The 15,798-nt window shown below is 35.7% G+C and overlaps 1 protein-coding gene across 3 annotated transcripts in view; it reads left to right on the plus strand.

Moving 5' to 3' along the window:
• LOC137406031 (uncharacterized) overlaps window positions 1–15,798 on the plus strand; it is a 36,023-nt gene that overhangs the window by 11,444 nt on the left and 8,781 nt on the right. For all 3 annotated transcript variants that reach the window (XM_068092545.1, XM_068092548.1, XM_068092547.1), the window contains exons 2-5: window positions 5,602–5,835; window positions 6,579–6,699; window positions 9,086–9,172; window positions 14,104–14,227. In XM_068092545.1, coding sequence (XP_067948646.1) covers window positions 5,737–5,835; window positions 6,579–6,699; window positions 9,086–9,172; window positions 14,104–14,227 — 431 coding nt within the window. In that variant the 5' untranslated portion in view covers window positions 5,602–5,736. The remainder of the gene's footprint in view (window positions 1–5,601; window positions 5,836–6,578; window positions 6,700–9,085; window positions 9,173–14,103; window positions 14,228–15,798) is intronic.

Here is a 15,798-nt window from a genome sequence, read left to right on the forward strand (position 1 = left end):
ATATGTCAAGTTTATAATAACAATTTGTGCATGGAAGTGTGTGTATAAAAAGGGTTACTGTTCCAGCAGAAGCTATCTATCAAAACTTAATACGACGATACTGGCACCTCTCGATACTGGCACACATGTAAAAATGAGATATCGGGCTGTCTTTGTCTGGTATTTTGTTTGACCGAACAGAGAGAGGGACTGTAGAGGCTATTCCTACTTGAAATAATACAATTTTCCTTGTGAAAAGTATGAACCATTTCCGATTTAGCAATCAAACTTTACGAAAAACCGGAAATAAAAGTGTGACGCCACGTTTGAAATTGAAAAGGCACATTTTAAAATTACAAATTAAAAAAACAGGGAATAGTAGCAAAAAATTAGTTTTTCAACAATTTCAAAAAAATTGCAAATGCAAAAAACAATATGAGTTAATAATCAAAAGTGCACATTTGGCGTGCACTTTTGCACTGTGCGTGCACATACGGTACATAGTAAAAACAATAGATCGCTAAGGACTGTATAGGTCAGTGGTTAATTTTGTGGCTCTGTAACTTGCAGTTGAAATCAGCCGGAGTTCAAATCCAGCACGCAACAAGCTTTTAATTCCAAGATTTTAGTAGCTATAGCTAGACAGGTAGACATCCGAGCAGATGATGATCAACATTGACATTTATGTATATAGATATATCTTTGAGATTGTAAATTCTAATATATATTTATATATATACCTTTGAGATCTAGGGAGTCTATCCCTTCTGAACAGTCAATTGATTAATTGGGTCTGAAAGGGTCAAGTAAAAGATTGTTTAATTGATCATTATCAATAAACAGAAATTCGCTCCAAGACTCTTAAGACTTATAAGCTTTCTAAGCAGTTGTACTTGTCATCACTGCTTTTGCTGGTTTGGTCATTAAGTGGTTGTCAAAGTTTTTAATATGCGTTCTGGAAGATTTTTGCAGTACAGTAGGCGCTCCTTCAATGTAAATATTCATTCCAGGAACATTTACTTTATAGGGGTTTTACGTTATAAGTATAAGAGCGGTGAAATACATGTAAAGTGCCTAATTCGTTCCAATATCTTTTCAAACTCGCCCCTTTGACCATGCAAAAAGGAAAAACTTGATATAACTTTTTTTAATTTGTGTGCTGTACCGTAACTGCAGTGTTATTGGTTCGCTTCAAACACTTTTCTCCTTTTTCTAATCAATCTCACCGGTTTTATAGACCTTGGTTGTGGTAATTTTACAATGAGTTGATCGGGAGTGCACATTTTCGACGTTCGTTTACTATGATTTGCTCATTCTGTTTAAACAGCAAAGTCTATTCTGCAAAGTAAAACTAATAACAATTATTTTATACGTATATAATGAAGCAAAACAACAAAATATTTATACTATAAAAAAGTGGTACCGCCGGTTCCGTCGCCTATCTGTATCCAAGAATCAAGTTTAGGACAAAAGAGAACTTTCGACGATATCCCCAACTCGTGACAGTCGGTAGACCAACGCTGTAATACCTGAACACATAGATGTAGTAAACCTAGATATGCGAATAATCAAAATAAGTGAGGCGTATATATAGCTTTACGCAACATCATGGTGATGTGTAGAGTGAATCAGCTGATCTATGAATTCCTATTGACTTAACACTAAAAACTGCACAATTTTTCCATCGTTTGTGCATCGGAGACTGCATATTTTATTGTAAATATCCAAAACTTATATAATGAGTTTGGATGAGGAAGGAAAGGGTTTACTATATCTATGCCTTAACCAGTCCATCGCCTTTGTATTTATGAACAATTGCGCAGCTACTCTGTTCTCTGTTTGGTCAGCACATCTACATGTATCACGACGAACTAGATTGTCGCAAATGTTGTAGATAGGCCCTATATTAGATCTGACACTATACGCACCTCGTTTTTTCTTTCGTTAGTGCGGCAAGATAGATTAACATTGAATCCAATTTGACAACTCACCTGACTCGACATTTTCTGTCATATGAAATTTTTTATGTAGTATGAAGCAAAAATTTCACATAAACTCTCTGTTAACTGGTACCAAATTGCCAGAGGTATAGGAGCATCTACTGTACTTTGAAAAGTAAGCTTTTCCGATACTGATCATATTGTAAAGCAAAGGTAACGTTTTCAAGTCGTGATATGCTTCTGATAACAACTATAAATATTGCTTAGTCTAAGGGTCTTGTATTGAGTAAACCTCTTGAACAACAAATTATTTGTTATTTTCTGCTTTGGTTGGAAAATTGAACTCCTGTTGCATAGGTTGTTATGAAACGACCTATGGTTGCAGCTCAATAACAATCCTGTAGTTTACTCAGAATCGTGGTGATGCTTCATCATGTAGTAATATGTTTCGGCTCTCGCAATCAGGAATTGGGTGAAGACTCATTTACAAAAACTGGTCATGACATGGAATATTGTAGAATAACTGACGCAGGAAAAAATCAATGTTGAAGGATGATTCCTCTGAAGTTGGGTCTGTTTTGTAAAAGAGACTTAATCAAGATTAATTTACTGATTGGCATCCAGTGTAGCTACATACTCAGAACTTTCTAATAGCTTTACAGGGCTCCATGATAGCTTCCAGTGAAATAGATTAATAGGGGAATCTAGTGTAGTGACTGAAGAATTCTTTGCCAGTTTGTGTTTAGTTGATTTCTGAATAACTTTTCTCTAATTATTTCCATCACCCTCGTTTTAATTCTAGCCTGTGCGCACAAGTAGTGGCACATCGGTCACATGTAAAATGCTTGGACTTGAGAACGATTATGTTGTTTCAAACAGCATTTTACAAAAATAACACGCAACAAATAAAAAATAACAACAATAATCTATCAATATTAACCCATTCAGGACTAATTAGTTATTGGTTGACTGCTCCCCCAGCCTAATTAATTTTTCACTTGCCTTACAATTAAAATAGAGCTACACAAAATTGTGTATAACTAGAGTTCTTTTTAAAATAATCTTGATTTGTTTTTTGCAGCTTAACAAAGACATTCCAGGCTACAATGTGATATAAATTTTTTTGCACCTTTACAAATTCTACTGACCACAATTTCTAATAATTCTGTGAACTTCTTTTTTATCAAAATTGTTTTTCATGTTTCGTAGCAGCTCACAAGCAGTTTTTTGATACTGAAATTGTTGGACCTATGTTAGATTGATAGCAAACTTTATCAGCAGCAAATAAAAAAAAAGATTTCTCAATTCCGAGAAATAGAACAGGTGTTACTAGCTTCTAACCAACACTACGTCACTGACAGTTTTATCAATTATATAATCAAACAATTTGTTAATTTATATTGAAATGCATTGCAGAGGTTATTATGAATATATTATGCATAAAAATACTCAAGTTACCAGCTAACAGACAATGAATTACCAGCAAAAAAAATAGGTGTAAAAATACAGTAAAATATATTGTAAAAAATACAGTAAAAATGAATATGCATGAAAACGAAACAATATATACATGTATAATAAGGGTGTGTTCATTAAAAAATTATGACACGGTGAGAGTTATTTGATGCCAACTACACATGCATATTTGCTGCCATTATAAGTTAGTTGATGCTGTATTCATCAGATATTGGTGTTGAAGCCCTAGGCCCATCATCAACGGCATCATCACTCACAAGCCCTTGACTGTCTTCACCTTCATGCAGCAAATATGATACAGCCTAAAAAAATTGTGCTTTAGTAGCTTTTCAGGGTAAATACCTGATAACAAATTGAAAATAAGTAGTCTACTGCAGCTAACAATTGGTAATACAAATTGCAAATATTTTTTGATACTGTAAATATAAACACAAAAAGTCATGAAGATGATTACTGTGGTAAGTGTCCCCTATCGACCAATATTAGAGCCTAGTGGTTGGGGCTAGTTTATAGTAGATGTTGAGGTTGAGAACTATATGCTTGACTAATTGTGGGTTGAACAATTGGATATAAATGAAATAAGAAATTTTTATTATCTTGTAGTTCTACAAGGAAATCATAAAACTATTGTTTATTATGGGGTAATAGAGTGATGAGTTCATGCTGCAAAAAGATCTAAATTTTATTGGATTGAAAATGTTATAATCATGTGTATCATTAAAAAAATCCATATCTTACACTGTTAGAATAAAGTTTGTTAGAAATTCACAAGAAAAATTTCGGCTTTTTATCGTTTTTTTTTCGGTAAAATTCTATAAATAGCCACATAAAACTTACCTTCTTCCATCAGAAAATTCTCATTTTCTTCTTGAACATTACTTTTGTTGCTATTTTCTTCCCCTGAGCTGATTACCGCATCTAATTCACTTAAAAATTTTGCCATCGTTCGGATAAACCTTTTCCAAAATGGCGATCATCAAATTTCCAAAACAGTTGATATCTATCACATAATTTGTTAGTTAAAACTTTCTTGTCCAATCACATATTTGGTATCAAAATGATGCCCAGACTCTTAAACTTCGTTTGGTGAATGAATAAAACCGATGTACCTAAACAGCTAAGCAATAGAGCAAATCAAAGTTTAACCCGAGTACTTCGGGAATGGGCCCTGGAGAGCACAACTCTTCCCGAGGTATTCGGGAACAGTCCTGAGTGGGTTAAACCTTAAAATTGGATGGTTTTTGACCAGCATTCATACATCATAATTTATAAAATAATAGATTGAAAAACATGTTTAGCAGGTTGAAGCATTGAAAAAACTGAATGTAAGATGGCTGCTCGCAAGTTTGTCATGCATCTCTAGTTTTAGTGCTGTATACATTATTATATAAAAGCTGGCGATCAGATATAATCTTCGCAGTTTACGCATCGAAGGTCTACTGATATGAAACATGAGGGTGACTTGAAAGTTCCTAGTGCCTGATTAAAAGAGACTGCGGCAGTGCATAGGCAGGACTTGAAAAAGCATTACGCACACTCTTGCGTAAATCAATAGCTTCAATTTCGTCATGAGAAAACACTGACTCATGCTAAAATAGGCTTGGTAGTATTGTCATTGTCGCATGTGGCTGTAGATGACTCATGCTTGGCCATCTATCTATTATTCTCTTTACAAGATACTAAATGATTGTAAGAATGCCTATAATTAAATATAGTTCTTTATTGTACACCTATGAGACAATTTCTTTCACGATATTGAGACTTTCGTTTCAAATTTCTGTCATGTGATGACAAGGTGTCCTTAATGCTCTTACAATTATGTCATGCAATATATACCAAATTCTCGTTCACCCGTTGCTGGAATAAGTTACACAATACATGTTAGCACTTGTCTACTCGCCTCATGCCAATGTCATTCCTCATTTTATCTCAAAACCTCAATGGGTGCCTTGGTCCATTTACAGATATTGGAAATGTCAATTAGTGTACTCATGTTCTCAGTGTACACTCCTTGTGTTCCCTGCCTAGCAACTCATATAACCTACAACTTCCTTATCTGGCAGTACTATTAGACAGGCTAAATAAGCGCTCAGTTACAGCCAATCAAAATGTCACGTGGAGTTCAGTTGATAGCTTGCAAGGCAGTGCTATAATGCCTCCTCCATTTCTCTAGTAGCCTAGCTAGTATAAGACTACTTGTATGTAGGCATCAACTACAAGGACAACAGAAGTGAAGGTTATTAAACATCCAAAAGACGACTCCATCGAGTAAACTGGTGTAGTGGAGTGGCCTACACTTTCATAATAGACCTACTTATTAAGTTAACCATCTCTTCGACATATGGCATCGGACTACCACAGTCGCAATAGCCCAGTGATAGGAATAAGCAGCATGAACAATGGACAAGCTAAACTTACCAAAGGCAAGCTTTTACCAAAGGTAAGCTACTAAGTCATCATTTTAAATTGTTATATGCTTTGGCTGAAGTTTCGTGTTTTTTCTTCAGGTGCTGTAGTCGACAGCAAACTTAAGTCATTCTAGTAACTGTGGTTTCTCATTTTAGTTTTCATCGTCGATAATAACCCATTTTTTGACAAATCCATGAAGTGGGAATTTCAGCGACCCGACATTTTAAATGTTTTTACTAGTTCTCTAGGCTCTATGTAAATGTTTTTAATAGTTCTCTAGGCTCTATGTAAATGTTTTTAATAGTTTTCTAGGCTCTAAATATATACATACATAGTATTTTCAATAGTAATTATTATGTATCTTTGTTTATTATCATAGAAAAATCTACAGTGAAAGATTAATAACTGCCAAGAACAATCATCAGATACAAGGAAGTTAGGTTCAATAATAATAACTATTGTAGTACGTAGAATAGAAGGCTATGGAATCTGAAGGCACCGTAAGCAGGCTTCACTGAAATGGCATTACGTACATCGCTGGCTATTCCTAGTAATATACATGTAGTTGGTATGAGGCAGGTCATTGCCTGTAATTACACATATTTTCTCTTACAGCAGGTTGTACCTGCACGTGTCAGTGACATGGGGTCACAACGCTGCTGATTCCGTTGACATTTTGACAATTTCCAGTCCATCTACAAAGTTACCTCCCCTGTTAAATACAATCAAGGAACCCCGACCGTATTCACACATTCCTTATTGTTCTTCCTACAGGTACGGCTCCTCGATATTATCTTCGGCAATGACAGTCTTTCCCAGCCTGGTCTCTACTTATCAGGCAGCACCCTCACCGGCACGGTGCGGCTGGAAATTATCAAACCCATCAGTATAGTCCGTGAGTAGAATTATAAGCGTACATCATTACCAGTTGTGTTAGTTGCTAATTCAGAATCACAAAGCCACTGCATCAGAAGTAAAATACATTTTTAAGTTTGTATTTTTTTCTCACTTACATTTGAACAATGCAGCCGATGCGCGTGTTAATTCTTTTGATATTTGTCTGCCTGCTCTTTGCACAGGAACAACTGGTTTTGTAAATCATGAAATTTCTCTTGTTTTGTCTTAAAATGACTAGCATAGGCAGCAGTGGCCAATCGCAGAGCTACCCGAGTACTAAAGACTTTGAATCTATGAGTGCGTATTTTGGTTTCCTCGGGTCTGTGATCATGTAGCATCAATTGCTTTGTCTTGCTGACTGGTATACTTGAGTATCAATGCTGTAAAGATCATTGTTGTCATTGCGAAACAAACCAATCTTGTATTTGGTGTTAAATAAATGGCATACATTGGAAAGTCTTTGCTTCACATACTCTGTGCCCACTGACCTGTCACAGGCCTTAGTCACAGTTTTCATGACTCTGTTTTCTTCAAATGTTGCTATCAGCATGCTGATTGTATTATCCGAATGGTTTTGCAACGGAGTTGTCAACCTTACCAAAGAATATTAATGGTTGACTTGCAACAAAATTCACATTACAATTATTTGGTATCAAAAGATTCACCATGTCTTACTCTGTTGTGTTGTAGGTGCAAAATATGTGGAATGTGATTACAAGCTCTTAATAGCTCAAAAACGAAAAGCCGCCGTTGATTGGAATCTCTTTATTTCGATGACGTAGTCATTACATTTGGTTATCGTTTTGTCACGTGATGTTCTCACGTAAATTCAAAGGCCATTAAAAGGCTCAATATAAAAAACTTCTCGTAGCACTAGTTTATGACAAACACTTAGGGTTTTACCGAAGACCCCGTATCAAATATAGATGCTCGCTACTTTACCGTTTTTTTACTTGGTCTAATCGTCTAGTCGTAATCTGATCATGTGACCCAATACTTCGCAAATAATTTCTGCAGCACTTTTCGATTATCACAGGTGACTAACAGGCTCGTCATGATTATCAGACAATGATATGTACTCCTTCGAGCTAAGGTTAAAACATTAAACGGTTTTTTACGGTAAGTTATAAGATATCAGTGCTGAAAGTGACAGCATTACATTGACGATAAAATCGAGGCGTAAGAACAATAGACATGGTTTTATTGAATGCGTGAAGTATATTTGTGAAAATATTTCGACGAATGAGGTTGTGTGAAAGTGTAAACAGAAGCCATCTTGTACAACTATGTCCCATTTGAGCCGTTTTGAAAAGAGATTGTAATCTACAGCAGTTTTGTGATGGCGGCGATGAACTGGTTGTTTTTGAGCTTTTAAGAGCTTGTAATCACATTTCCACATATTTTGCACCTACAAAACAACAGAGTAAGACATAGTGAATCTTTTGATTCCAAATATCTGTAATGTGAATTTTGTTGCAAGTCAACCTTTAAGTAAAGCTAATTATGTACCATGTCTCTGAAGATCAATGATTTTATCATTTTTTATCAAGTATATAGCCTGGTTTTTCATAATCATCCTTTTGCTAACAAACCATTTTAACACTATTTCCATAGTATAAATATATATATATATATATATATTACTTTAAATATTCTATATTTTATATATAACTTAGTTTTTCGAAATCAGCCTCTTGATCACGAGCGATTTGAATATTGTTTCCATAGTAGAGCGATCTTCGTGATGTCATCATTTTAGCTAAACAAACCTGAGTGAAAGTTATTCAAATTGCTAATATTCTATTTCTTCAACTCGTCACTCTTGTTCATAACATCATCAGTATTATTATTATTATATATATTATTATTTAGTGTCAGGAGTGTAGCAGACGTTGATATATAGTTCTCTTGTTGATGAGAACACGGAAGAGCATTGTTGATTATATCATGACTCACTTGATCGCTAATATATTTCCCTTCCCAACTTACTCAGGCCATCACTTACAGGTGTTCTAATTGGTTGCAGTCACTGCATTCAGATTGTTTCCTGCAGCTATGCTCTAGGAGTGTAGGTCACCATTGATTGATAGGCTAGTCACTTTCTCTCTCATCTGTCATTACTAACTGGCAAATTGCTATCGGTTGGTATGTTTTTAAGGACACATTAGCGTTAGGTGTTTGGCAGGTATGAGCATGTAGAATGGTGATGAACTGGGCTATCTTATAAGTAACGTCGGTAGGGCTCAACTGGCCTTTGTATTTAGAGACCTTTATCATGTTGGTAAACATAATGCAACTTTTATTAGCGGTAGATATTTCCTTGTTGATGTTTAAAAAGCTTATCTTTGTGTAGCAACCATATAATCTGTATGTTTTGACTTCAGGTGTGAGGATAATATGTGAGGGCCTTGTGCGAGTGTTTGATACAAAAAAGGTTGTGCTCTCCAGCAATGAGATTCTCTTCGGCACAAGTGAGTCACCTTTTACCAGTTAATGCTCTCGTGGAGGTCAGATTAAGCACCTTCTAATTTAGATATGCTCAAATCATTTGTGTTTCACCCTTTGGCTGCCGGAAGGTTGAACACGCCATTTGCTCCAGTTGTAATTCCACTGCTCAAAGCTTGGTTAAAGACTGAGCATAGATATGTCAAAGTGAATTTGAGATGAATTATGGCATTATCAATTACTGCAAAAACTGTTCACTAGCTCATCAATAAATCATATGGACACGGTTAATTTGTTACCATGAATGTCAAAGAGTACTGAAATATTTTATGTAAGTGTGTCTAGTGTTATAAGAAGTTCATAGAAAGTGTTAGTATTGAGTTCTTCTTACCTTTGCTAATCATTCTAGACTCTGTGTTGTTTTTTCTGCAGACGCTATGATGCAGTTTGGGTTCAGATAAGCATAATGAACGTTATTCTACTTCTGTTATTCTGATGTTTACGTTTTAAAAATGAGTTTTGTGACATTCACAGACATTCACTTTGTAATATGATGTAAAATCGCAACAGTTTGCTGCCTCTATGAAAATACATATAGCTGAATTCAAGCGATCCACATAAATATAGACATAGACATAGATAGAAGTTTCAGTTTTCTTATTGGTAAAAGTTCTTTTAAGAAGATTATTTCATTCTGGAAAAAAATGAATTAAATGCAGCAGAGCGAACGCCGCATTCCTAAAGACCCAATTGGTTAGGTCCTTAAATCCTGGTTCCTATATACGCCGCAAGCAGCGGCGCTAGCACCGCAGGGATATCGCCGGTGAAATGTGAACCTACCGAACCGAGTACTGCGGGTAGTTGCCGGCAGTCAAGCGAATGTTGAACAGCGCTGAAATAATAGTATACCGAAAGTGAAGGTCAGCACTCTCGAGGTGGCATGGCTAGCGGCCATTTTTATGCGATCACTATCAACGTAGCTTTATGTGACCATTAGACCCCGATATAGAAACCAGGCTTAAGGATTAGGTCCTAATTGAAAAAGAGTGTTTGTAACATTTGCTAAATTTTATGAAAATGTTTGCTAGTTTTTTTGTATAAAATATTTTTGAAAGAATGCTCTAAAGACTTAAAACAAGCGTTAGAAGGTTATGTGAGATATCTCTGAATGTTTATTGCATTTATATCATTCAAGTACGTAACTAGTTTCACTGCACGATATATGAGACAGAGACGCAAGTCTCAAATGACTTTTATTGCATTTGGTACTGATTTGGGCCTAGTAATAGCTTTAGCATTTGTTACAACACAATCCTCATGTAACGGACGCGTTTCATATCTGCTCTTTTTACTTAATATCTTCTGCGTAAACTAGTTTTACAGTTCTTTCAAACGTTCTTGACCTTTTCTATAAAAGCACTCCTAGTCCCAAATAGTGTTAGTCGTGTTCTCTCGTCTATCGTGATTAATGGGGACCAGAAGCCCTTGCGATAGGTGAAAATCCGCGAAGTAGCATCGCCCTATACCGACATATCTGTTATATATGTATATATATTAGTCATAAGCATTTTGCTCGTTGTTTCCGGTTCATTAGATAATTTTGAGGCTCGAGGGTATTTAAGAGGCGTGATGAAGGATGTCAGAAGCAGCTTGCACTTTTACACTTGACAAATCGTAACAGGAAACCAGCAAACCTTAAGACGGCGATAACTGTGACGCAATGATGCTCGCAGGGTGGTCTCACCGGGCCAGAGTATGAGATTTAAGTTGTTTAGTTTTCTGTTTGTTTTTAGTAAATATCATTACCTCGCGAGAAGTACTGAAGCCGTAGAGGGAGGGCGGGTAGAGGGAGCATTGTATTTCATTGCTCACTTGAGCGACAAGTCAGTTGGCATGCTCGAGGCATGGCAGCAGGGAGGGAATGCTGTATTTGAGGACACAAACATTGTTATTGGCTCCCTAACTTTATTAGCTGAATCTAAGATAAGTTCAGGGACTTCTTATTTGATGAAACTCATGAGCATATTGTGTCGCTACTGAAAGTGTAGACTACTATTTCGAATCACTATAAACATGTAGGCCCCTGATTGCACTTAGCATGGCATGGTGATTAAAGTTTTTGCATTTAAATGCTTATGTAATTATCAACAGTCATGCGTGTAACTGAAGGCTAGTAGATATTCCACATAGTGATGTCCACATAGTGATCACACTGTGTTTCCATGACCCACATCATTCATATGCATTGTTTGCTGATTTGTACTGAAGTCGTTGGTAAGATAATGGGTGCTTCATGGGGTGTACATCAGACAGTTGCCACAAGTGTTAAAGTTTACTAATGTGAAATCACTGCAGACAGACACTCTATCGAAAAACAACAGGCTAGCCTGCTCAAGTTGCATAAAAACATTTCATCATAGTTATTAAAAGCAGACACGCTTCCAGGGCACTGCTGGTATGGGATGCAAGCCTAAAAGCATAGAAAAGATCAGCTATTTCGCAACTGACACGATGTCGTGTTACCGAATATGGACTATTTCAGTCAGGTTCAGGTTTGACAGATCTAAAAGTCTTGCCACTTTGCCAGCCACTTCATCGTAGCGATGTTCTCATTCATACTAAATAAGTAGTAATCAACAAGAAAAAAGCCATACAAAAGGCTGCTGAAAAACACCAACACTGGTTTGGTACTTGTGTTGTTGAAGTACATGCTAAACAGGTCTATGCTTGCATCAGTGCTACAGGATGTTCAGGAAGTTAATGCCAACGTGATATTAACTACAAGACTTGTTAGTTTGTCTCATGGCAGTGATAATTTATCAAGAAGATTTTAAAGTTTTGAGATTTTGAACTTTTCTTAAAAGTGGACAAAGTTCTTAGTCACTTCCCACTTCTCAGCGTCTCATCATCAGGATTACCACTCTTGTTACTGGAACCGCATGAATCACAAGTTGTCATTCTGCCATCGGCCTGAGTCGGTGACAGTGTTAAAAACAATTTTTTAATCGTGATGCTTTGCAGTTACATACAAACTCTGCATATAAAGATCTCAAAATGTCATGAAATTTTTATGTATTTTGGGAAAATGGCGTTCTAACACTATTCAGTCAAATACGAATCAATTACGATTTTTCAAAAAAAAATTTGTTCAAGCAGATGCCATGCAATAAAGGAAGCTAGCATTATTCTTTAAACTGTCCCACAACTTGATCACACAAGTTCCATTGAAGTTGCAAACAAGGTTTGTGACCAAACCATGTGAAACCAGGTTTTTGGCTGGATAATCTTTTTTCAATGTTCAAACAAATAAAGCTTTGCTTCTCATTCTACTCATTCAGTTTGACTAAAATTGTTACACAGCAGCTAGAAATGGTTCAAATGTTACAATATACTGTATTTTTGAACTTCTGGAAATTTATCGATCTAATTACCTTAGATTTTATCAACTTTCAATGTGATCCGGGACAATTGACCTTTTCTGAAAGCAGTGTTATCTCTTCGCAGCTCTTTTTTCTAAACATTTTTCTAAAAAATCTTCCTAACGGCGTATGGAATGCATTGTGTTTAAATAGGCACTAATTCGTTTGTAATCATTTTAATTGCATTCTGGAATGCTTGTTAAATGTAAGAAACATTTTTGCGTTTCTTTGAACTACTCGCAATGATAAAATGTGCTTTTCGACTAGGCTATCGATATGCTCTTTGACTTTTATGGTGATAAGTTACAATTCTACAGGACTTTTACATGCATAATTTTTAAGCAGTTTATTGGAATATTGGAAATCGAGGAAATCACAGCAATTACTATAGAACTAGTTTTTGCTAGTTAGCACAGGCTAAATTTTACTTCTCTTGTTTTGTGCTATTCAAATTCTTGTTGTCAGTAAATATTCAGCATACTAATTCTTCCCTCACTATAAATATACAGAGGACCAGAGTCAACACACTATCATTGTTATAGTTGTTCGTTCGAATCCACTAAATGTTGGCTGAGCTATCGGTGTTGTAATTGGTAAAGCTCGCCTACATTCAGTTGTAAGAATAAAATCAATCAATAAAATCAAATCACCGTTGCATGTCAGTAGCGTTACATTTCTTAATTGGTTAGGTCTTCAAAGCTTTTGTACTGAAATAAGTGTGAGGACATAACTCCTTATTTTGATTATTTACTAATTGTCTGAGTTGTGATTAAAAATTAAATTAAAAAAAGATCAAATTAAATTAAAAAGCTCAAATTAAATTAAAGAAAGGTATGGAATTTCTATGTGGATTTCATTTCCAAGAGGATTTACAGATCTCAATGTCGTTATTGAATATTGTGCTCTCGTACAAGTTCGCTGGCTGCTCTAAAAGCTGAGCTCATATGACCTTGGAAACAACACAGCTACTTCAAGCAAATTTTTTGCACAAGTAAGGTTGCTGTTGCCAGTAAGGTCCAAAGCAACTAAGAATTCCATGAAAATATTAGCTCAAACATCTAGCAAAAACAGACGCTGTGTGTGTCATTAAACGTTAAATCATTTATTGTGTGTTTCCTTGTTAAACAGTTGCTTTTTTTATATGCTCGCACCCTGGGTAATAAAGCGCTGAGAACAACTATATGCACAGTAATTATTCAACCCTAGAAGTAATGTCAAATGGCGCCGGTTCGAATCCTCTACGAAGCGATCGTTTTTCCATCCGTGGCTTCAGACAGCTGGAAACAGTTTTTATTAGCTTAAAGATTTTTCTGGTCTGACCCTAGGTGATAGCTCTACAAACGTTTCTGATGTCACCTATCATTTACCCATTTGATCATATAAATTTATTACGAGAATAATATTGTACAATGATGTCAATTAATAGTTGATTAATATGGATTGAATGATACAATTGAGGTCATCATGTAATAGATGGATGGTGTGGAGGATTTAGTGTTTATGGTAGAAAGATAAACCTGACACTGAACATGTTCTAGGGGAAGGACGAAAGGAAGCGGTTAAAATGCCGGCTGGGATACGCAGTTATGACTTCAGTATTAATCTTCCTGCTGACTTACCCACTACAGTCTTTAAAAGTGAACTACTTAAAGCAAACTACAAGTGAGTACGATTACTAGTAATAGTCGTGTCTAGTAATAGTCGTGTCTAGTAATAGTCGTGTCTAGTAATAGTCGTGTCTAGTAATAGTCGTGTCTAGTAATAGTCGTGTCTAGTAATAGTCGTGTCTAGTAATAGTCGTGTCTAGTAACAGTCGTGTCTAGTAATAGTCGTGTCTAGTAATAGTCGTGTCTAGTAATATTCCTGTCTAGTAATAGTCGTGTCTAGTAATAGTCGTGTCTAGTAATATTCCTGTCTAGTAATAGTCGTGTCTAGTAATAGTCGTGTCTAGTAATAGTCGTGTCTAGTAATAGTCGTGTCTAGTAATAGTCGGGTCTAGTAATAGTCGGGTCTAGTAATAGTCGTGTCTAGTAATAGTCGTGTCTAGGTTTCTTGTTGGATATTACTCTCTTAACTTTTCGCTACTGCGTTAAATTTGTTATTCTGATTAATTCAAACGGATTTTCGCAAAAATCGATATACCGCTAGTATTTAAGCAGTATCTCGAGAATCAATACAGATATTCTTTTTACTGTAGAATGCATGTTATTCAGAACAAAATTCTCTACAAGATAGGTATAAAATCGTTTAGTGAATTCCACTTTTGCAAAATTGCTGACACTCTGCATTGAACAAACGCGATGAATTTCTTATTGCCATGACAATAACGATTTGGTTTTCCCGTTTTAAAAAATAATTGGAAATGGAATTGTTGAGCCAAAAGATTTTCAATTGCTTGCACGTGATTAGCAACAAAGTTGTTTCATTGGAGACCAAATTTGATTGGCTTAGCTAATGTTTAGGCTTTGTAATGAAAAGAAAAGTGAAACCCTATCGATAATCCGATCGATACATTGGCTTACGGTCTGTACATCTATTACCGTGATAGCGAATACATCGGCTCACGGTAGCGAAAGAGTTAAATATGAACTTGCCCAAAAACCAAAATTTTGTAGATTTTATCGAAAGATATCAGTATTTTTCTATCATTTGCGATGGTGTTTGATGTTGAAGTGATCTGATTGCCAGGATGTTTAAAGATTAAAATCGATAAAACTCGATCAGTATTAAATGATCACGAAATGACGTCACTAGTTGTTATCGCTGCGGTATTTGATATCGGCTATTGCATTCAAGTTAAGCAGCACGAGTCTCTATTTTATCGATCTTTTTTGCGAATATAAATATAATCACACTTTCGCTTGATCTGAGTGTTTTAATCGTGATCAAGTTTTATGGATCCAAACCTTAAAACATCCTGGCGATCAGATCACCTCAAACATCAAAACTAATTGCAAGTGATAAAAATCCCATTCTGATAAAATTTACTAAAAATGTATGCAAGTTCATCATTGAATACTTTTTGCTCACTCGGAGTTGAAAGTTGTCTTTTTGAGCTTATGCATTGCTAGCTTTCCATTTGTGCAGCCGTACCAGTGCCAAGCAGCTTTAATCAAACAATAATTGCTAAGAATAAAGTACATTAAGCGCCTCTAAAACATAAATAGTTCATTCCAAGAACGTTTTTGTCATATGGTTTTTACGTTGTATGAAGCGTAAAATACATGTGAATA

Source organism: Watersipora subatra, chromosome 10, assembly GCF_963576615.1.
Source record: "Watersipora subatra chromosome 10, tzWatSuba1.1, whole genome shotgun sequence".
In the NCBI taxonomy this organism is placed as follows: Eukaryota; Metazoa; Bryozoa; class Gymnolaemata; order Cheilostomatida; family Watersiporidae; genus Watersipora; species Watersipora subatra.